The 22,620-nt window shown below is 48.0% G+C and overlaps 1 protein-coding gene across 6 annotated transcripts in view; it reads left to right on the plus strand.

The window, feature by feature from the left end:
* Nucleotides 1-10,745, plus strand: part of ACSF3 (acyl-CoA synthetase family member 3) — a 70,462-nt gene extending 59,717 nt beyond the window's left edge. For all 6 annotated transcript variants that reach the window (XR_013841946.1, XM_079988820.1, XM_079988821.1 and 3 more), the window contains 3 exons: nucleotides 5,290-5,424; nucleotides 6,148-6,259; nucleotides 10,394-10,745. Coding sequence is in view for 5 of the 6 variants with exons in the window: in XM_079988820.1 (XP_079844946.1) it covers nucleotides 5,290-5,424; nucleotides 6,148-6,259; nucleotides 10,394-10,511 (365 nt within the window). In the remaining variant the exon portion in view is untranslated. The remainder of the gene's footprint in view (nucleotides 1-5,289; nucleotides 5,425-6,147; nucleotides 6,260-10,393) is intronic.
* The last annotated feature ends 11,875 nt before the right edge of the window (nucleotides 10,746-22,620 follow it).

Raw genomic sequence — 22,620 nt, forward strand, 5'->3', positions numbered from 1 at the left:
GAGCACTGTCCTGCTGTCCATGGTTTGCTCTTCACTGGAGGCTGATCCATTTGGATGAATGGTCACTGCCCCTTTGACCTCAACCTGCCCCACCTGCCTGCCTTCTTACTTTCTTCCAACCAGTCCAGGGGATGGCAGTGCCCATCAACTTCCTCCTCCTTGGTCTCAGTATTGCCGTTTTTTAGAATTCCACAAGGAGGAGGAGAAAACTAGAATTAATTGTTGCAGCCTCTTTGGTTCCTCTGACTGTTGGTTTCCCTGTCTTCTGCCCTACCAGTCCCAGTGGGCACTAGCCACCATTGCCCCCAGGCAGGTGCTTGAGGTGGCAAAGACAAAAGGAACAACCCTTTCTCCTCCCCCACCTCCACCCGCCAACAGAACCAGAATGTTTCTCCAGTTCAAAGCATCTTGCACACCGCTGGATGCCCTTCACTTGGTGCCATGAAAGACTTGAGGAGTCTGTTCTCCACCCATCACATCCTCCACGAGCTGCCCCTCCAGCTGTTCCCCTCTCAGACTAATTAGTTGCATTTGCGGGATAATTTCAATATCTCTCTGATGAAAGCCACCAGAGGAGCACAGAGATCTGCTTCTGCTTCTGACTGCTTCAGAGGAGACCTTCCCCAAAGGGGGTGGGGGTGGGAAGGGAGATGTCTCTGTGCTGAAAGGCCCAGCCTTATCCTGTCAACATGCTAGTTCAGAGAGCAAGGGAGCTCTCCAAGTAGCAGGCCTCTGCAAAGGAATCCAGCAGGGGAGATGCCTCATTCTGTCTGTACCTGCTCAAAGTAAATGATCTCTGTGCTACTGAAAGAGTCTGGCAGCTGGGAATTCCCTGGGAGAGTCTGTCAAGCAAAGGAAGACGTTCTCAGAAGTCGAAGAGGGACCTGGAATTCTCGCTTCCAGGGAAGCTCCTACCGCCCAACACTTTGGAGCCTAGAGTGGAAGGTGCAAAAAAACAGAGAGGGGAGCCCTTTTCAAAGCAGTTGCTGTTTCTAAAGGAAGGAAGTTGCAACAGCAGATCACATCTGCTTTCAATGATATCACAGGCCTGCACTGGAATCTTTGTGACTTCTCCTGCTGCACAGCTTGTTGCAGCTTGGTACATCTAGGAATATATTTGACAGAATATAGCAGGTGTATGTGGAGTACACCTAGTCAAGGAACTAGGTAAAAAAGAGGGGATTCATAAGGCACTATTGAGCCTTTTACTATGATCATGTAGAAGCCATCAGCCCTTTCCCTCTCTTGTTTTGATTTTAAAAAAGCAACCCACAAATTTTCAGGTGTAAAAAGTTCAAAGAGGCATGTCACCAGTGTAATGACAAGAGGCCTGTGAAATGTAGCATCACTGGGGGAGAATGAAGAGGTGCAGGGGTGCATCTGCACAGCTATGCTCAGTCCAGTAATAAGATCAAAGCAATTAACTGAACGCTGCAGTTCAATAGGAGGATTGAACTAAATATCCCCCAGTACCTTCACTACACAACCTCACTGTTGAAGCTTCTGTTCTGGGAGGCCTTCATAAAAATAGAGGTCGCTACAAGTGCTTAGATGCTATTTCTGTTGTAATTGTCTAGGGCCTTGCATAGAAAGATGTTGGAAAGTACTCTAGCCCACCTCCCCAACCCTTCCTTGGAAGAAGATTTCGCTTGCCATCTCTACACCTCTCCTTCACAAAGCTACACTACTTGACACCTCTGCATCTTCATATGCAAATTCCATCTCAGGCACTCTTAATAAAACCTGCAAGAATTTTAAAACAGCCACTCTGGAAACACTGCTGCATCCACAGCTTCCTTCCCCTTAAGATAATGAGAGGGAGATGAACACAATCCAACCCCTTTTTGTCCTGCACATCAATTACATGGCAGGTCCTTTCCTCCAACCAGGGTGAAGGAGGCCAGCAGTGAGTGCTCTGAGTGAGCTGCTACAGGAGCACCAGCAGGGAGAAATGCAACTATGTGCTCTGGGAGCTTTTCCTGATAGCCGATTTAGTTCCAGAGGAAGCAATGGAAGGCAGGGAAGGAATTTTGCCTGAGTCTCTGGAATGCCCCTGCCAGTCAAATACAGTGGTGCCCCGCAAGATGAATGCCTCGCAAGACGGAAAATCCGCTAGACGAAAGGGTTTTCCATTTTGGAGGTGCTTCGCAAAACGAATTTCCTATGGGCTTGCTTCGCAAGACGAAAATGTCTTGCGAGTTCCTGCGGGTTTTTTTTCCTTTCCCCTCCTTTTTCTAAGCCGCTAAGCCGCTTAACAGCTGATCCGCTAAGCCACTTATCAGCTGATCCGCTAAGCCGCTTAACAGCTGATCCGCTAAGCCGCTTAACAGCGGATCCGCTAAGCCACTTAATAGCTGATCTGCTAAGCCGCATATCAGCTGATCCGCTAAGCCGCTAAGCCGCTTAACAGCTGATCCGCTAAGCCGCTTATCAGCTGATCCGCTAAGCCCCTAAGCCGCTAATAGCGCTAATCCGCTAAGCCGTCAATGGGCTTGCTTCGCAAGACGAAAAAACCGCAAGACGAAGAGACTCGCAGAACGGATTCTTTTCGTCTTGCGAGGCACCACTGTACAGTATTTTTCGCTCTATAGGACGCACCGGACGATAAGACGCACCTAGTTTGGGGGGGAGGAAACAAGAAGAAAAAAATTCTGAACCCCAGAAGCCAGAACAGCAAGAGGGATCTGGCTTCTGGGATAGCCTCTTGCTGTTCTGGCTTCGGGGACTGCCTGTGAAGCCTCCGCGGGGCAGCGGGATGAAGACACCCCACTGCCCTGCAGAGGCTTTGCGCAGCCATCCCCAAGCTAGAACAGTGAGACGGAGCGCTGCGCAGTGCTCCATCTCCCTGTTCTGGCTTTGGGCTTAGCCGCGCAACCTGCATTTGCTCCATAAGACGCACACACATTTTCCCTTACTTTTTAGAAGGGAAAAAGTGCGTCCTATAGAGCGAAAAATATGGTAATACTGAGTGAAATGAACCAGTGATGTAACTCAGTATAAGGCAATTTAGAGTTTTAACCACATCTACACCATACATTTGAAGCATTATAATACAGTGGTACCTTGGGTTACATATGCTTCAGGTTACAGACGCTTCAGGTTACAGACACCACTAACCAGAAATAGTACCTCAGGTTACGAACTTTGCTTCAGGATGAGAACAGAAATCGTGCTCCGGCGGCAGTGGGAGGCCCCATTAGCTAAAGTGGTGCTTCAGGTTAATAACACTTTCAGTTAAGAATGGACCTCCGGAATGAATTAAGTACTTAACCCGAGATACCACTGTACTACCTTAAACAGCTATGGCTTCCCCCAAAGAATTCTGGGAGCTGTGGTTTGTTGAGGGTGCAGAGAATTGTAAGGAGACCCCTGTTCCCCGCCAAGAGCTACAGTTCCCAGAGTTCTCTATGAAGAGAGATTGATTGTTAAACCACTCTGGGAATTGTAGCTGGGGAAGGGGTGGCAGTGTTGGAATTCTGCCTCGGTCAGAGGAATGTGCCTACGTTTTCAGGCACCGGCTGAATTCCTTTGACCTCCCTCTGCTGCGACTCCCGGCAGGTAAACATGCGAGGTCTGTATCGGCGATTTTCCCCAGACTGTGAGAAAAACACACCACTGCTTCTCCCTCCTCCCTGCTCCCCAGGGAGGGGAATCAGACTCAGACAGAAACGTATTTACATGCTTTTATTCCTGTCTTTAGCAGCCATACAGATAAAGATGTCTGCACTCTTCACAAACAACAGAGAGAATCATAACTCCACCCTTGTACATCCTGTACTGGTCATAAGTCACATACTGAGCTCACATCCTGTGTTCAATACGGAGAATGGACTGCCCCTTTATTGCCATGGTAACAGTCACAAACATCCTGTCTGGCTTTCTAGCCTCCAGCAGCTAAACCAGCTGCTGCTTCTTTCTTCTGCATTGCTTCTTTATAGTAACAGGCAGGGGCCCCCTAACAGCACCCGTAACAAAGCACACCTCCTGGAATTCTTGGGGGGATACCATGACTGTTTGAAATGGTGACATGATGCTTGAACTGATGCAGATTTGGCCCTAGTGAGTTCATTCCATTTCTCTCTGCTACCTCATACCTCAAATGCCAACAAGCTGTAGCAAGTTGTGGGCTGAGGCAAGATGACCATTATGACCAGTCCGCAGAGGGCAGACCCTCCCTATGTTGGGCTGATGTTTCAGAGAACAGCCTTGTGTTCAGCTGACATTTCAGAATGGCAGCGGGTGGCACAGGCAAGAGAGTGGCTTGTGCTTCTCTTGCTTAGGAGGCTGCAGCTTCCCAGAGCCCTGGGGGATGTGAGGGAGGGTAAGTGAGAGAGAGGGCAGAAGGATCTGGGAAACAAGCCACAAAAGGAAACCTGGTCATGGCCACCTCATGGTGGAAAGGACAACGGTAAGCCTTTGGTCAGGCTCATCTAATCTAACCAAACCAATCCTTTCTAGATGAGACCCCTAAAATCCATCTAGTCCAGCATCCTCTTTGCCACAGCAGCCAACCATATTCTTCCAGGAAGCCCAACAGGCAAGCCATGAAAGAGCTCAGTGGCGTATTGGTTGTGAACATGGAGGTCCCATGTCACACTGGTCCTGAATCTGCTGCACTGGCTGCTATTGAGCTACCAACCCCAATTCAAGGTGCTAGTTCTAGTGTGTAAAGTCCTGTGGCTTGAGACCCAAGTACCTAAAGAGCACATTTCCCCAATGCGACCATCTCAGGCCCTAGAGTTGGCAGGTGATGTCTTCCTTGGTGATGGTGCTGCCATCCAGTAGGTATGGATCAGCAGCTGCTATAAAAAAAGAGTTTCCAAATTAGAGCAGCCAGGTGTCCACAAACTGCTAGGTATGGCTCATAATCTGTCATATAATAAAAGAATGAAAACAAACTGAACCAATAAGTTAGCAATGTTTACCATAGCCAAATATGTTTCACTCAAGGTCTCCCTCATTGGTCAGAACAAATAACTATAGTCCAGCAAATAATAAGTCAAATATTGTATGTGTATTGTCATAGACATGCATTGTTTTTAATTGGTATTAAAATGCTTTTCATATATTACAGGCACAACATCCATTCGTTCTTATTTTTATCCCTCCTTTTTTCATCCTATTAGCTGCCCTCACTAGCCATTGCCTCTTGTCTTTGCCTTCTCTGCCATTGCTGCCACACCTCTTCCTCTTTCATTATTAGTGGCTTCCAGGTGTTGATCTCCGCCCGGCTGTTCTGCCCCTAGAAATGTCACCTACCTCGTCTTACCAGCTCCTTTCTTTTTCCAGGTGACACCGCTGTGTATAAGGAGGGCACCTACTGGATCAGAGGACGGACCTCAGTTGACATCATCAAAAGCGGCGGCTACAAAATCAGTGCCCTGGAAGTCGAGCGCCACCTGCTGGCCCACCCCAGCATTGCTGGTAAAGCCTAGCCCCGCCCTGCAGCTATTTATTGATTTGCTAACATAGTTCAGTTCATGTACTTAGTGCTTTACAAAGCGCAGCAAGGTCTGACAGGTCCCCCAATGGCATTCCACATTCCAGGTAAACCCACCCACCCTCCTTCACTTGCACACACACACTCAATCTCTCTCTCTCTCCCACCATCTCAAACGAAACTGCCCTGTATACTGAGAAAGACAGTTTGGAGGATTGTAAACAGTATCTGGCAGTGGCTCTCTGAGGTTTTAGGTGGTCCTTCCCAGCCCTACCTGAAGACATCAGGACCTGAACCTGAGACATATTCTCCCATAAATGGCACTCAGGGCAGCTAACGAGCTGTAGTTAAGGCAAAATATAAAACAATTGCAGAGCGTTTAAAGAACGAGAGAGAAAATAGTACAGCTATTGCAAATGAGTAATTTTAATATGTTTTAAAGTAGGATTGTAAATCTTCCTTGATTTTTTACTATCAAGTGGTATATAAATTTTATGAAATAAATAATAGCATAATGAATAAATTAAATAAGTCATCTCAAGTTAAAACAGTTTTAGCAGCCTGCTCACCAAACTGAAACAGGCACCAAGTTTAACACAGAGACCAAATAATAAGCTTGGACAAAGGCAGAGCCAGGTGAATTTCTTGTAGGAGGGAGTTCCTCCCACCTTCCCTGTGTGACTCTTTCACATTTTCCCCCTCTCCAGATGTGGCTGTGATTGGTGCCCCAGACATGACGTGGGGTCAGAAGATCAGCGCTGTGGTCAGGCTGCATGAGGGCCAGGCACTGTCTCTCACGGACCTGAAGGAATGGGCAAGGTAACATGGCAGCACCCACTGGGTATGGGGTGTCATGGGAAGGTATAGGGCAGGCCATTGTCTATTCCAGTTGAATACTTACTTGGGAGAAAGGCGGGGTATAAATATATTAAATGAGTAAAATGAATAAATGCAGGATGAACAGTAGCCAAACCAGTGGGTACAAACGAAGGTTACGGTATTTACAAGCTGGTTTCCAAACTTCCCAACATTTATGATATTTTCCTACGGTAAGAATGAAAATATATTCAGCAGGTAAATGAAAAAGTAAATATCCTGGTAGAATGCCATTCATTTCTCTACTTTACTCCAATGTGAATTTCCTACTTCAGCCTTCTCCAACCTGGTGACCGCTGGATATCTTGTACTATAATTCCCAACAGCTCTAGCCAGCAAGACCATGACTCTGCTGGCTGAAGCTAATAGGAGTTGTAGTCCAGAACATCAGACTTTCATCTGGTTGTAGAAGTCTGTGTTTCGATTATCTAGCCAAGAGGGGACAGTTGTCCTCTGTTGCAGTTTAATGCCATCACTGACCAGAGGGTGGCACTGCAGCTATCAGTGTTTAGTAGAGGGGGTCAGGTGACACCAGGAGCCAATAGGGGTCCACTTGGTTCTATAAAGCTGCTGGTTGCATCCTAGCTATTTAGTCTGTATATGTTATTCAAGTATAGGATGGGCTGCTGTTGGACTATCTATTGCTACTTCCCTCTAGGCCAATGGGTCTGGAACAACACAGTTAATTCCTTCTGACTCATGAGGCTACAAACATGGCTCTAGATTTTTTGTGTGCAATGGTATTCCTATGCGCTTTCTTGACCTCCCCTGCTACCAAGCTGGGCCTATATTAGAGAGCTAGTCTCCAAGGTGTGCTGAAATGATAGAAGCAGAATACATACACACACCATTTTTCATCAGTTCAACTAATACAAATTGAATAAGGGTACCCTTGTCCCAGGTGGCTACTCCACCCCCCACTCCCAAAAACATATTGGATGCTTTTTTAGAGGGTATGTGAAACTGGTGCTATTCACAAACCACAGGCATTCTTGTTTCATCCAGGGCTGCACAGCTGCCCAATTAAACAGTCCCCAGGATTTGCAAAAATCACAGTGGGAGGTTTGCAATTTAGCAAATGTGAGGAATACTCTTGCTAGCCTCTGTTGCTCTGAATAAACAGCAAAGAAAACTCACAAAGAAATCCAGAGGTGTGGAGGCCTTGAGCCCTGGCCTCTCACTCCCCTGCCTGCATGCCAGCTTCCTCGCATAACACTTGAGAGGCTAGCTGGGCACTTGCACAGCACCCATACATTTATTTTTTACATAACAAAATAGAAAGACCCCTAAAGGGTCATACTAAAAGCCCATCTACTTTAGCCTTCTGCTTCCCTAGGGAAGGACCGTAGCTCAGTGGCAGAGCATGTGCTTTGTATGCAGAAGGACCTCTTCTCTCTGAAACGCTAGAGACCCACCGACAGTCAATGTAGACAGTGCTGAGCCAGACGAACAATGTAAATGAGGTTCCTACATTCCCATAGTTACGCTGCAACCAACCTGAGGTGCTCACTACACCATGCCCACGTTAGCATTCTCCTAGGAACTGGTATATGTGGCATCTGAAAGTGTGGCCCTGGAAACTGATTGAGCTGATTATGAGCCCAGCAGTGTTGGTTATTGGTCATTTCCTGCTTCTTGTGCTATGGAGGTGGGTTCCCCATCACCACCAAACACATGTGCTCACGTACAGCCCCACTTCCTCCTCCCAGGCAAAGATTATCCATGTATAAAGGCCCAGCTCCTCAATAGAAAGAACAGCCCAGTGATGGCCAGAAGAGGGAATGGTATACCAGTGTTACAAAAGCTTCTTTGGCAGGCTGTGCAGGGAGAATAAGGTGTGTTGCATAAAGGCTGTAAGAGGGCGCGAAAGCTGAAAACCAGCCGCATCAAGCGCAGAGGGCCCAGAATAGCTGTTATCAAGCCTTTAACTTCCTTCACTCCCATCACTTCTCGAGTCAGAGCTGTTAGGGTGGTGGCAGCAGGGGAACAAGTGCTATCTCCTTGCACATCTCCCCTCTTTGCCCTTGTGCCTCAGTTTCCTGCCTGTCTCCTCACAGCCAAGATTGCAGGGCAGGTCTCTCCAGAGCAGCAGCGTCTGAGCACCTCGGGAAGAGTCCTTGGCCCGCTCTCGCTCTCTCCGCACGCCGCCTCCCGGGTCTCACACCCCTGCCGGCTTCTTCCACTGCCGCTCGTCCTGTCTCTCCTCTTTATCTTCCACGCCACTTGCCTCCCTTTGTCCCCCCGCCCCCCGCCACATTCTCTGGCAGGAGACACATGTCCCTCTTCAGAGTGATTCATTTCGTGGCTTTCGCCTCCAATCTGCTTCCGGTGACAAGCCGGTCCTGAGTTTGAGGCCTCCTCCACATGGCAGAAAGGCATCGATAGTTTGAAAGCAGCGGAGGCACTGAGGGAGGAGAAGAGCCCTGACATGCTGGGCGGGCTTGGCATGTCACTCCAGACTCTGTGCCCACGAGGTACCCGTCAGAGCAGGGCATGCCCTGCAGCCAGTGGTCTAGTGAGGGAAAGCATCCCACATGCATATGATCACGCACACTTTGCAGTGGGCAAGGTGACTTTCTTTCATGCTCAGACAGTCCCCTGGTGGGGCTTTAATAAGAAGCTGAACTTGTTTGGCATCCTCCCCATCATGCATGCCTGTGATCAAGAGGAATGGGGGGGGTTGCACATGGGAGCGGGGCTTGTGTGGAGGGCCGGGAGTTTGCAAGGCTCCTTAGCGCTTATGTTGACAATTTGTCATTTGCTCTTCCTGCCATATCTAATTGCAAGGATTGATGAGAACCCATTAAAAGTGATCCATTCTGCTTCTTGGAGGTGCTTTGTCTGGGCACTTTCTCTCTCTCTCTCTCTCTCTCTCTCTCACACACACACACACACACACACACTGTGGTACGTTGTTACTCAGCCTTAAGTATCCATGTGCATGGCTGGGTGACCCAGAGCAATATGTGGGTACAGAACGCCCTCCAAGCAGCTGCTCCTCCTGTGCCACCCTTGCTCTAAACCCCCTGGTTGAAGGACAGCGTTCCATCAGAATAGGCACAACCAATTGCATAGGAGCCTAACATGGGCTGTGCTGGATGAGGCCCAATTGCCTTCTAGTCCAGCATTCTGCTTCCTACAGTGGTCAGCTAGATTAGATGTCCTCCTCTGGAAGCTCACAAGCATGAGAGAAACAGCAGCCCTTGATCTTCCACAACAGTGGTACGCTGCCTCTAAACATGGAAATTCTTATTTGCCATGATGGCTGACAGCTGCTGAAAGACTTCCTCCTCCTCCTCCTTGACCTTCTCTCATCTCCTTTTGAAGCTATAAAAGGTCTTGCAGCACCTTGAAGGCTCACACGTTTATTATAGGAGACTCTTTCCTTTGCCCATCTATGCCAGTGGCCATTAGGACAGAAGTGGAATTTGCACTGTGCAAAGAAGTGCATTCTTTTCATCTGCCCCACTTCTTGCTTTGATTCCAGATTGAACACTTCTGTCCTTGCTTGTTCTGGTCAGGGGGCCATAGGCCTTATGACACAGTGAACTGTATGCTAGTATATTCGGAGTATTTGTAGGGAGGGAAAGTAGAAACATGAGCACTTCACCTGGCCCAAGTTGAACAGGGCAGTGTCTCCCTGCTCTAATGACTGGAAGCCTTCACTGGATTATTTCCAGGCTCAAATGTTTGCATAGTTTATATCTGTTGACTCTTATACCGAGGGGTGCACAGTCCTTTCCTTGAGAGTATTTTGGAGAAGGGATGTAGCTCAGCGGGAAAGGTACTGCTTTGCATGCAGGAGGTCCCATGCTCAATCCTCAGCATCTCCAGGTATACCGCACTGGGAGAGACTCACCACTGAAATACTGGGTAACCATTGCCAGTAAATAACACTGAGCTAGATGTATCAAGGGTCTGATTTGTTATTAGGCAGCTTCCAGTGTCCCTGTCCAGCTCTGTATCCCAGTGGAAGCCATGATTCAGCGCTTGGACAGGAGTAGAGAGGAGATGGGCATTTGCAGAAGCAGCAGCAGAATCAGTCTCTTAACCAGAACATGTGCTTGTGTGTCCCAGAGAGTTCATGGCACCTTACACCATCCCCTCTGAACTGCTGGTGGTGGAGGAGATCCCACGAAACCAAATGGGCAAAGTGGACAAGAAGCAGCTTCTCAAGCATTTCTACTCTGCCTAGCGATGGGCGCCTGGCGGGAGTCACGCAGGACGGGGAGGCTTCGTGACAACACCCTGGCATGGAAATGTGGGGCAGCGTGGTGAGGTTTTTCCCAAAGTGTGACTGAGTGCTCTGTTTTCCAACGCACCCTTGCATTTTGACAAGTCCTTATCATGATGAGTAAGGTTGGACAGGATCTGTGATTTATTTTCTTAACTTGTGAATCAACGTCTCATAAAATCTGGCTTTCTTCTTCTCAGTCTGTTTTTGGTTTTTTGGTTTTTAGCTGGCAATATGTTCTTCCTGCAGCGAGTTCAGGGTTTGGCAGTGGTGTAATTTCAAGCCCCATGTCAATCAGGATTGCTGGCTTTACCTTCCAGGGCCTGGGGGAACTCAAGGCATTTTGAACAGAAGCTCTGGGCCCCACCCAAGAGCACACACCCCTACCCGCGGAAGCCTCCTAGTTTCATCAGTTGAACAATTACATGTACAAGCAAACTGATTGTCTATTCTGCAAACATGGACTTGCTTAGACTCTAAAAAACAAACCAGTGGCTCCTGTCATCATCCACTCCCATCTTTAGGTGTTCTTTGTATACTTTTGGGTTCCTAAAGAGGGAACGACAATGAAAATTGCTGCTATCCCTTCCCTCCCTTCTACATGCGTGCACACACACATCCTGAAGTCCAGAAGAGGGTGTATTCCATCAACCCCTTCTCTTCTCCTCAGCAATCTCACCTGTGGGGCTGAGCATCCACCCAAGCCCCCAATGTATAATGCAGGTAACGTTTGTGCTACAACAGCCACCAGAAAGTGTTGGCTTGTATGGCACAATAGGAAGAGATTAACAATGCAACCCTGTCCATATTTACTCAGAAGTAAATATATTAGGGGTGGACACATCTGACAATAATTTCAGTTTCTCTCAGTTTTTCGTTTTCTCCGTCTTAAGTTCACTTTGCCCTATTTCTGCATCATTTTGAGGTTTTTATTTTAAAAGTCTGCATGAACATGTGTACATGCTCATGCACATTTCTAATATACACATTTTTGCCAAATATGCATACTTTTTAAAAAACAGTTTTTCCTAATATGCATTTTTGTGCATTGTATTCACTGCTATAAACAATTTTTTCTTGCACATTTCCCACTAAATATATGCTTTTTATGTTTGCGTTTATTTACGTATTTCCTTTTTTGATGGTGAACTGCATTGCAGAATTCAGAGAAGTGGGAATTTAGAACTATAGCTGCAATTCAGTTTGTGTATTGGTTTGAGAACTGCAAATGAGGTACCAGATCAATTCCCACCCCCACCCCCACCCCCGCAATTTCTACACCTTAGCAAATATGTGCAGGATTGCAGCCTGCTTCAGACTGTGAACCTTACCTGGTTTAGGAAGCTGGAATGTTATGAGAGCCCATTGTACTGATGCTCATATGCTTTTCGTAACTGAATGTTACAAAGTGACAAAGCTGCCAGCTGCAGCTTTTCGTGTTACAAATTCCGTTGTCTTTGGGGTGTTGCAACATTCACCATGGGGGGGCAGAATCCCCATATGAAATTGGCAGTTTCTACTTAATTCTGAACTCTTTTCTATCCACTTTTGTTTACTTTTCTGTTTTAAAGCAACATCTCAATTTGCACTAATTCTTATAATTAGACACTCTGGGCGGCGGCAGCACTTTGTCAATCAAAGGGCAAAGTGCAAAAGTGCATTCTCTGAGGGCTCATCCACACTTCCTCTTTTCCCGCTTCTTCCTCCAGGGAAAACAGCTCTTTAGCACTCAGCAGACAGAAATTTGGGTTTCCCCCGATTGCCATTTGTCCCAATCTATTACTAAAGAGCGGTTTTCCCTTGGAAAGGAGTGGAACAGGGGGGAAACCTATCAGACCCATTCTTTCTAGGCACATGCGGAATTGTGGCCAGCACCTAAGTGGCTCCGCCTATCATGTGCTTCCACAAGAGGCGAGAGAAGCATCATCGTAGCTCTCGTGTGTGCTGTGGAATGAGCGTCATTGGGGATTCTGCTTCTCTGATCAATGTGCTTTAAAATGCTTTTACTCAGTTCCCATTCTTCTACAGCTGAAGATGTTCCCCACGGGGAGACTCTTTCATTTGGTCTCCTTTTCTGTCATCAGTCCTCGATCCGCTTCACCTTCAACCTGCATGCGGCTCCATCTCAGATGAAATAATATCTCATTCAGCAGGTATCACAGATGCATATAAACACCCTTTGCTCCACACCCTGGTCCCCTCCTGCCCCTCTTCATTCCATTCTTTCCAGCCAACACTCCCTGCTTTTCTTTCTTTCTTTCTTTCTTTCTTTCTTTCTTTCTTTCTCTCTCTCTCTCTCTCTCTCTCTCTCTCTCTCTCTCTCTCCTCTTTTTGAGGGGTTTTCCCCTCTATTTTTATGGTGCCGTAAAAGAGTCCTTCATTAGGGGAGTGTAATCTCAGTGCGAGGACGGCTAATAACCCACCGTAAATTGCGATCTGTCCTTTTGCACGCTCTGCCACACTCTCCTTCTGTTTGGCTACAGATGCAGGGTGGTAGAGGGGAGGGAGTAGTCATTAGGGAAGAGCAAATAAATGTCAGCCTCTCTTAATAACCCAGGCACGCCTCTCTCCCCCCCTCTCTCTGCGCTGCTTCCAACAGGCTTCCTAGGGTGAGTCAATTCAACCTGGAGACCCCACAGGCCTAGACCTGCTCATGCTAGTGTTCATCCCTGTGGCTGGCTCTGCACACACGAGCTTCCTGCCAGTGTTGCTCAAGTATAGCTAATGCACATGCCAAGATAAGGCCAATCCACAACCCACTTCGGTCTGCATACTCGGAAGATTTCAAAGGATGACTCTGGTTTGAGATAAGCCAGAAACGCTTAAGAGCAAAATAATTTTAGAACAGCCATTGTGGTTCAATCTGAAGGCTTCAGGTAGTCGAGCGCAGCGGACAAGCCTTTGCCTCCAAGAGAAACCACAAGCAGGACATGAGAGCAATAACCCTCACTTGTCAATCCACCACGGCCAATATTTATTTTATTTATTACATTTGTATCTCAGCTTTTCCTCCAAGAGGCTCTTCTTAAAAAAAAAAATTCGAAATTTTCAGTCCTCCAAGAGGCTCAAGGTGGTGTATATGGTTCTTCCCCTCCTTGTGTAATTGTCACAACAACCCTGTGAAGTAGGACAGGCTGAGAGGCAGGGACTGCCATGGCCGAGTAGGGATTGAAACAATGGTCTTCCAGGTCACTGCCTGACACTCTAACCACTGCACCACACTGGCTATTGAAATGCATTTTGCTCCATAGATTTCTCCTGATTCCTTTTACAACTCCAACACCAGCGTCATTCATGTATACCTAGATCAGGGTGTAGTTGCATTCTTCTAGGATCCATAGAGCAGGGTTGGCTAGCTCCTGGTCCAGGGACCTGATCCAGCCTCCGAGAAAAAATTTTAGGACATAAGAGGAGCCTGCCGGATCAGGCCAATGGCCCATCTAGTCCAGAGTCCTGTTCTTAGAGTGGCCAACCAGATGCCTGTCGTTTCCACCTGCTTCCCTTTACCCCAAGACCCTAAGGATTTTGGCAGAGCTGCAATAAATAAACAGATTGGAGTGCTGTGTTGGATGGTGCAGGTTTAAACCTATCTGCCCTGCCCAGCCTCCTGAATGCAAATAATCACTGCTTTGCCAGATATTGGAGTGACCATTTGATGAGCAGGTGGGGGGACGACTCTATGTGGGGGAGAGGGAGAGGGGGCCACATGCATTTTTGGCCACACCCACTGCTTCCACGCAGCCCCTTGAGGGTTGGCCAATGGTGAATGTGGCCCCTAGGCCCCCAAAGGTTAGCCTCTTCCTTGCCATAACGCTAACCCCTCCCTGGCCCTATTATCTTCCAGGGCTGTGGGGAGACCATTCATTTTCTTGGGGTTCTTTCTGCAGAAAAAGAAAAATGGCAGGTTGTTTCCAGCCCCTTTTTCAGCTTTTCTGCTTATAGAGAAAATCTTGTAACCATAGCTGCAGCATATGGTCTGCAAGAAGAAGGCAGTTTTAAAAATAATTAAAAGTAGGGGGGTGAGAATCCCTCTCCCAGGCAACATTTTTCCCCAAAAAAACCCAGAATGGGGGGGATCCCAGGTTTCCCTTTGACTTCTGGTGCAGTTCTGTTGCCAAGCTATAACAGATCCTGCTGCTCACAGCGGCATCATAGAGCTTATTGTGAAAAATGGGGGAGGTGGGGGGGTCAGGAGCCAAGCATCCTTAGTTCCTCTCCTCCCACCCCCATTTACCCATTGGGGCACATCACCAAGCCGTGGGTGCCAGGAAGGAGCGCTCTGTTGGGGCTATCGTGCCATCCCCTTGGTTAAAACATCAACGACGCAGTAAATTTTTTCACTTACCATATAGATCAATATCAAATTATCATGTCTCGCGTTCATAACTCTTAAGCAAGCAACAATGGGGAGAGACAAGGTCACTGGAGAATAAATAGCAGCCAGTGCGCTCCGTGATCTATCATTCCCGACAAGCCTCTGCACCTTGCACCAGGCCACTGACAAGATCATTAATAAAACTCCGCCGTTGCCCGATCGATGGGTTTGATGGATGAGCACAGGTAGCAAATACAGTAAAACAGCTGCCTGTCATGCTTGGGTGAGGGATGTGAGCTCCGCCAAGGGGGCTTGCTGGTAGGCTGCGCCGTTTTCCTTGGGGCTTTCTTTTGAAAGGGAGGAAAAACAAGATCTTTAAAGGCCATTCAGCGTTTGCCAATGAACACTTGAACTCAGCACCTGAGCTCCCTGCCTGGGTGGGAGACTGTTGCTGGTGCCAAGTGGGGCGGGGAGGGGACAGTGTTGTAGTTAAAGCAGGAAGGAGAGGGAGCTTCCCTCCTCTCTCTGCCCCTGCTTATCATTTCTACTCCTTGCAGTAGGAGGTGCCAAAAGGAACAGCAGCTGTGTCCAGCTGGGCTTGCTGTCGTAGGGGAAGGCAGTAGCTGGGTGGAAGGGCATCTGCAAAAGCCTCTAGATTCAACCCTCAGCATTGCCAGGTAAAAGGTGAGTGAAAGGTTTTTGCCCGAGGCACTGGAGAGTCCTGGCCAGAGTCTGTGGCTCTCCTGATGTTGCTAGACTCCAGCTCCCAGCAGTCCCAGGCAGCACAGTCAGTTGGCAGTAAAATTGGGAGGACCACAGGCTTCCCCAGAGCAGACAACATGAGGGACTTGAAGACATGAAGACCACATTCACACCATACATTTAAAGCACTGTGGTGCCACTTTAAACAATCATGGCTTCCTCCAAATAATTATGGGAGCTGAAGTTTGTTAAGGGAGCTGAGAGTTGTTAGGAGACCCCTGTTCCCTGCACTGAGATAGCAGTTTCTAGAGTTCCCTGTGGAGAGGCCTTGAAACCACTCTAAAATTATAGCTCTAAAAGTGAACCTACCACAGCAGCAGAACACATTTAAGTGTAACCTTTGTGACAGGAACCATTTTTTTAGGACTCCCATTTATTATCTTTTTTTATTATTAGCACCAATTTCTTGCTTTAGTAATTAATTAAATAAAAGAGGTTCAGTGCTATAACACCATGAGGGTATCATGTTAATCTTATATCAAAAAGTTCTCTTTTAAAAGCCTTTTCCAATCACCCCATTAATAGTGTGGATAAAATTGCTATGACCAGAGAATGTGTGTACATGGTTTTATATATATATATATAAATAAATTTAAATTTGCATTCTATTCCAGCATTATAGTGCTATATAACTCTGTAACACCACAACACAACGAATTAACACTATATTGTTATGGTGCTATATTGATATGCTGCTACACACATATCACTGCACACCAACCCAATCTCTGAGAGGTGTGAGATTCCTGGGGTTCCAGGCACTTACTCAGGGTTTGTGTTTCCTTTGAAGTGAAGCCCAACAGAGACTGTTGTGTCTTTATGATGCACATATATACAACGTGAGCCTGTGATGGAGGGGTTCACAGCATCAACACCCCAAAGCGTGATTCAAACAGACATCAAACGCGGCTCTCATACTTTGCTCTGACTCTCCCTCCAGCTTGCTGCTTTACTTATAGGTGACATCTCTTCAACTCATCTATGAACCCTGGATTTTGCCTTCTAACGATCTCTGAGTTGAGGGAGCCCCCTAATTTGCAATCTTGCGCAGTACCCCTTCCTTTGTTCTCTTAATGGCCCACCACCCAGGTAATCTCCTCAACACGGGAAGTTAGCCTGATCACACAAATGGCCCACTTCCTTCCCCTGCAAACTCATAACAGCATATAAGCATTTTAGTGCTGATTACAAGATGGAATTTATATATATATGGACTGATAAAAGGGTTGTAGGGCTGAAAGTGACTATGTGCTGAGTTTCAAGTGCCCACCCCCCATGTCACACCGTGTGGATGGAACATAGTGGGCTCTACACTCTGAGCACAGTGCTCTCCTTTGTGTAGAGTTCAATTCCACTTGCAGCCTGGGTAGCACTAGCAGCTGCCCCTTTGGAAGCAGCCATGACCCATGAACTCTTGTTGCCATTGGCCACCAGCACATTCCTCTTCCTCCCTCCTGCTTGTTGCCATCCTCCTCTCTAGTTGTGACCCATGTGCCCCATTGACAGTCGGATCATATGCAGCCAGCCCTTCCGTTAGACTGCAATGTCGACAGGCTATTAAGTCATCTGTCTACTTCACTGCTGCCTGCAGGAGTCTTCAGTGACACCATGCAATAAAAGCAATTAAAAACATGCCAACCTCCCAAATCGCTCCCCCCTTAGCAGATCAGTGCCATTCTCTATCACGCCTGCCTTATTATCCGGGTGGATACCGCGACTTGGTTTTTAAAAAGTACAGAGGGACCTGATACATCAAAGTTGGTTGGTTAGTTAGTTAGTTAGTTAGTTAGTTAGTTAGTTAGTTAGTTATTATGGTCACTCTATACATTTTATGTCATTTTATACCAAAGAGAACGTCTCAAATATACCTGGCCAGATAAAATGCAACAAATTAAAACCACAGCATTTTGAAACAACAAACATGACAGCACTTTTCAAATCCTTGAAGGGCTGTCAGCTAGAAGAGGGCAAAGGCTGGTCCTCTGCTGCCCCAGAGGGCAGGATTAGAGATCAAATTGACTTAAGTCACAGGAGGGTAGTTATGGTTGAAGAAATGTCTGGTTGGCATGAGCAGTCAGAGCGGAGGTGGAGTAGTAGGCTGCCCCTCACTGGAGGCCTGCAGCCATCAGTTCAGGATTTCTTGCAGCAAGCAGAGAATAGACTAAATAGCCTAAAATGAGAGGGTCTTGTCAGCTATCTATGAAACTATGGGGTTGTATCCAATGTGAAAGTGACTTAGCACTATACTTGTCTCGGTGGTGAGAAGCTTTGTACCAGCGGAGCGCTGTTGCTCAAAAGAAGGCATCAGCAGGTTGCTGGTAACTTTGCCGCACAATAGAATGTGCCGTCTGTTGAGCATCAAGGTTCCACTAGTGTGTCTGTTGCATTGGATTGCTCTGTTGCGCAGCATCAAAGCTCAACCTGTCTGCCAGTGCAATGGCCCTTGTGCTCGTGGACGGACAATGCTGGATACAGCCCAACGATTCAGCGATAGCTTCCACTGATTCAGGCATCATAACGTCCATGGATTTTTTTCCCCGTTCAGAGGCTAATCTCAAAGCAAGGGCCTGTGGAGTAGCTTCAGGAAGCATGCAAAGTGTAGAGGCAACAGAGCAGTGTAAAGAATTTGGGACAGGAAGTGACCGAGGAGCAGATTCCAACTCTGCCCATTGATTGAATTGGGACGGATCGTTAATGTGATGGATATACCTGCTCCGCATGGTTTTCTCTTAAATTTGTCACTGGTTCCCGTGCTATTGACTGGATCAGGGTGAGGATAGGAGCCACAGCCGCCCAACCAGACCTGCATTGATCCAACGTGGCTCAGCCCCTCCAGACCTTTCAGCTAGTAGATAAAATGGCCAAATTGAAATTGAACGGACTCTCCCCAGGGAGCTTTATCTCTAGCTTAAGTTAGTGCACCATCTCTGGACTTCAGCTCCACTGGCTGGTTTGGGGCAGTCTTTTCAGTGGGGTGGGGGTCATTGGATTGCCATCTTTTTGCACCACACAGCTGTTCCCCATGCTGCAGTATGTGCTCATGTAAATAAAGTGAGTTGTATTTTAAAGAACATCTGAATTGCAAAGATTCAGTGAAGTATCAATGGAATGACAGCTGGGTAAGTCAAATGGTCAAACTCTGGGGTTCTCACTACTTGGCATATTACCCCTCAAATCTTGGCAGCCTCGTGAATCGCACGGTACCTTCTGTGAAATCTAACACACATCCAATCAGAGGTTTTCAGCGATGCTCATTCTCTGCATTCTGAAGCAACACAGCTCCTATACTGCAGAGGAACCCCAGTGTGAACAGCTCTTGTGGGAAAGAAGTGGGCGCGTGCTGCAAGGAACCTGGCAAATTTTCTCATTGACACAAAAACATTCGAGGTCCCAAGTGAGCAGAACAAGGAGCTGGTATGGGAGGAGCTAATAAGTTAAGAGCTGTGCTGGATCAGATGAAAGACTCAGCATAGTCCAGCATCTACGGGAAGTCCACAAGCAGGGCCAGAGTGAAGCAGTGTTCTCCCCATTTGTGATTCCCAGCAACTGGTGTTTCTCAGAGGCATACTGCTTGTAGCAGTGAACATAGCCATCATAGCTAGTAATCCTTGATAACCTGTCCTGGGAATTGGGCTTATTCACACTCACCTTCCCTCTGTGCTTTCTAGGCACGGTCCGCACTTTAAAGTCTGCTTTTTTCTCCCTCTCCAGAGCTTTCCCCATGAAAACCTGCTCTTTAAAGCTAAATCTGAACCAACGACAATCTGCAGAAAACCCCAATTGCCATTCGTTGCACTTCAACTTTAAAGAGTGGGCTTTCTCGGGGGGGGGGGAGCTCTGGGGGGGGGCGTAAAAAAAGAACTGGACACAGAGCTTTAAAGTGCAGACCTCCCCCTGGAAAGAGCAGAGCAAAAGGTAAGTGTGGATTAGCCCTTTCTCTAAACTGATTTTAAAGCCATCCAAGTTAGCCCTCACTCCCTCTTTTGGGGGAGAGAATTCTCTCTGAATAATGCTTCCTTTTGTCTGTCCTCAATCTTCCAACAATCAGCTTCCTTGGATGACCTTGTGGGCTTCTAGTGTTTTGAGAGAGGGGGAGAGAAACCCTCTTTCCACACACCTCTGTCCTATCCCTTCTCTCTCACTTTCCCCCACAAACTAAAAAATCCTCAACAATGTAGCCTTTCCTTTTGGGGCAGTTGTTCCAGCCCCATGACCTTTTCCTTGGCTCCCTTTCTGCGCCTTTTACAGCTCTACAGCTAGGCTTGAAATCAGCATGGAGGATGAGACGCAGTGTAGAGGAACCAGCTTCTAGCCTTTGAGGGTGGTGTGTACTCTCAGGGGCATTCATCCAGGGGGCAAGGGGGCACAGCAAGGCCCCACTGTGCCCCTGCCTAAGGCCGAAAGGAAACTCTTCCCTGCCACACATACACACACAGCAGCCCCCCTCCCCAAATGCACACCCTAACCCCTTTCTCCCTCAGCTGCTCCTGGCTCTTCTGCCTGTGTGCGGAAAGGGAAGCCAGCGTCTCTCCCCAACCACCACCCCACCCCTCCAGAGCTGGGAACTGCCTGCGCTCTTTATAGCTGACATTATCTTTTATTGCCATATAAAATCCTAGGCTCGGGTGCCTTTATTGCTGCTGCTTCGGCATTCAGTGGCAGGGCTGCTGTCTGCCAAGAATGGCACATCTCATCTTGTGCAGTGGGGGATGCAGAGACGGGCTGCTGCATCTCCCTCTCCCTGGTGGTGCATCTCCCTGCTATGTGTGTGCGCGCCTGTGTGCAAGCCAATTGCACACACACACCCTCTTTTGCAGGCTGCCTTTGTTCATTTGGGGGTCTGACACCTCTCTCAGAAAGCAGAAGGTCAAGTTCTCCACCTGTGTGTGCGATGCCAAAACCATTCACGTCTCTCACTGCACGGACAGTATGTGGTGGGGATGCCTCTCCTTCAGCCCCTGCACTGGTTCCCAATCTGCTCCCACATTCAACATAACCTCCAGGTCCTTACATTCCAAATCCTCTATGAACTTACTTACTCTCTCTCACCCGACCACTTATTTCTTCTCTGCCCGTCCCCAAACTACAGGAACATAAGAAGCCTTCTTATCCTGAGTCAGACCATTGGCCCCCTCGAAATTAGTATTGTTGATGCTAACTGGCGATAGCTCTGCAGGATTTTAGGCAGCAGCTGTTTTCCAACTTTGGGAAACTTGAGGGATTGAACCTGGGACCTTCTGCATGCAAACCATGAATGGGGTCCCAAATGGGGTAACTGTGCCCCTGAAGGACTGGGGGGGCAGTCTGGGAGTCATTCTGAACTCATAGCTGTCCATGGAGTCGCAGGTCAATTCTGCGTCCAGAACAGCTGACTACCGGCTCCACCTGGTACGCCGGCTGAGACCCCTACCTGCCTGCAGACCATCTTGCCAGAGTGGTGCATGCTCTTCTTATCTCCCGCTTGGACTACAGCAATGTGCTCTACATGGGGCTACCTTTGAAGATGACTTGGAAACTACAACTAATTCAGTATGTGGCAGCTAGACTGGTGACTGGGAGCAGCTGCCGGGACCACATAACACCGGTCCTGAGAGATCTGCATTGGCTCCCAGTACGTTTCTCAGCACAATTCAAAGTGTTGGTGTTGACCTTTAAAGCCCTAAACGGCCTCAGCCAGTATACCTGAAGGAGCTTCTCCACCCCATTCACTCAGCCCAGAGGGCCTTCTGGCAGTTCCCTCACTGCAAGAAGTGAGGTTACAAGGAACCAGGCAGAGGGCCTTCTTGGTAGTGGCGCCTGCCCTGTGGAATGCCCTCCCATCAGATGTCAAGGAGATAAACAACTACCTGACTTTTAGAAGACATCTGAAGGCAGTCCTGTAATGTCTGATGTTTTACAATTTTGTATATATGCGGTAAGCCGCCCAGTGTGGCTGGGGTTAGCCAGCCAGATGGGCAGGGTATAAATAATAAAATTATTATTAGTATTATTAATAATAATAACAACCAGCTGCTCTGCCACTTTGTTACTGTCCCTAAATATAAAGTTAGATCCCTGTCCTCATGGTTTTGAATAAAGGCCTGGTTTAAATAGGAGCATAGGAAGCTATCATACTGAGTCAGACCCATTGCTGCATCTAGCTCAGCATTGTCTGCCTTGACTGGCAGGGGGTGCCCACTAGGATTTCAGGCAGGCACTCTCTCCCAGCCCTACCTGGGGATTTATGTCAAGTGTCCAAACCAAAGCACTGTCCCACAGAGATCCTGGAGCACCCCAAGCTGGGCAGTTGAGCAGACCTAGCCCCTCAGCTCTGCTTCCCTTTCCTGCTTTGCCTGCTGATTGCAGCATCTGGGCTTGACGAGGCACATGACCCTCACCTGTCCTGAGCCTACTCCAGCTGAGAAATCACACAGCTCCTCCCAGAGCTAGTGAGCCCCACCTGGCCAGCTAGTGAGCTGGGCTGGGGGCCCTTGCCTGCCTCAGCCTCTTAGAGAGCTCTTCCTGCTGCTCCCTATGCCTCAGAGCCCGTCATATTCATGGAGACAGGGGCCCCTCTGGCTCTGATGATGGGTCCTACTGCTCTGGTTCCTGTGCACTGACCTCCACCCTTCGCCATTCTCTGCCATGCCGTGAGTACTTTCTTCCCCGTTCCCTGCTTGCCCCGGCGTATCCCAGTCCCGGCTACACCCATCTCTGGGATCCTCTTCCTCCTCCCTGTTGTCCTGCCTGTTCATGACACCCATGATCTTTGTTCTTCCAGCCTCCACTGGCCAAAGGTCTCCTGCACACCTTGAAATTACTCTGCCCATTTTCCCTTGCTGCCCCTTTATGCTTGAAATTGCCTTGAAGAACACCTACACAATTCCACTGTCCTTATCTCATCCAAATCCTTCCTCAAAACCCACCTTTTCCCTTGAAGCCTTTGGCACAGCCCCTTCATCCCAGTACCCTACTTTGACCAAGCCTATGTGGTTTAGTTCTTGGATCTTGAGT

Source organism: Podarcis cretensis (genome assembly GCF_951804945.1).
Source record: "Podarcis cretensis genome assembly, chromosome: 8".
Classification (NCBI taxonomy): Eukaryota; Metazoa; Chordata; class Lepidosauria; order Squamata; family Lacertidae; genus Podarcis; species Podarcis cretensis.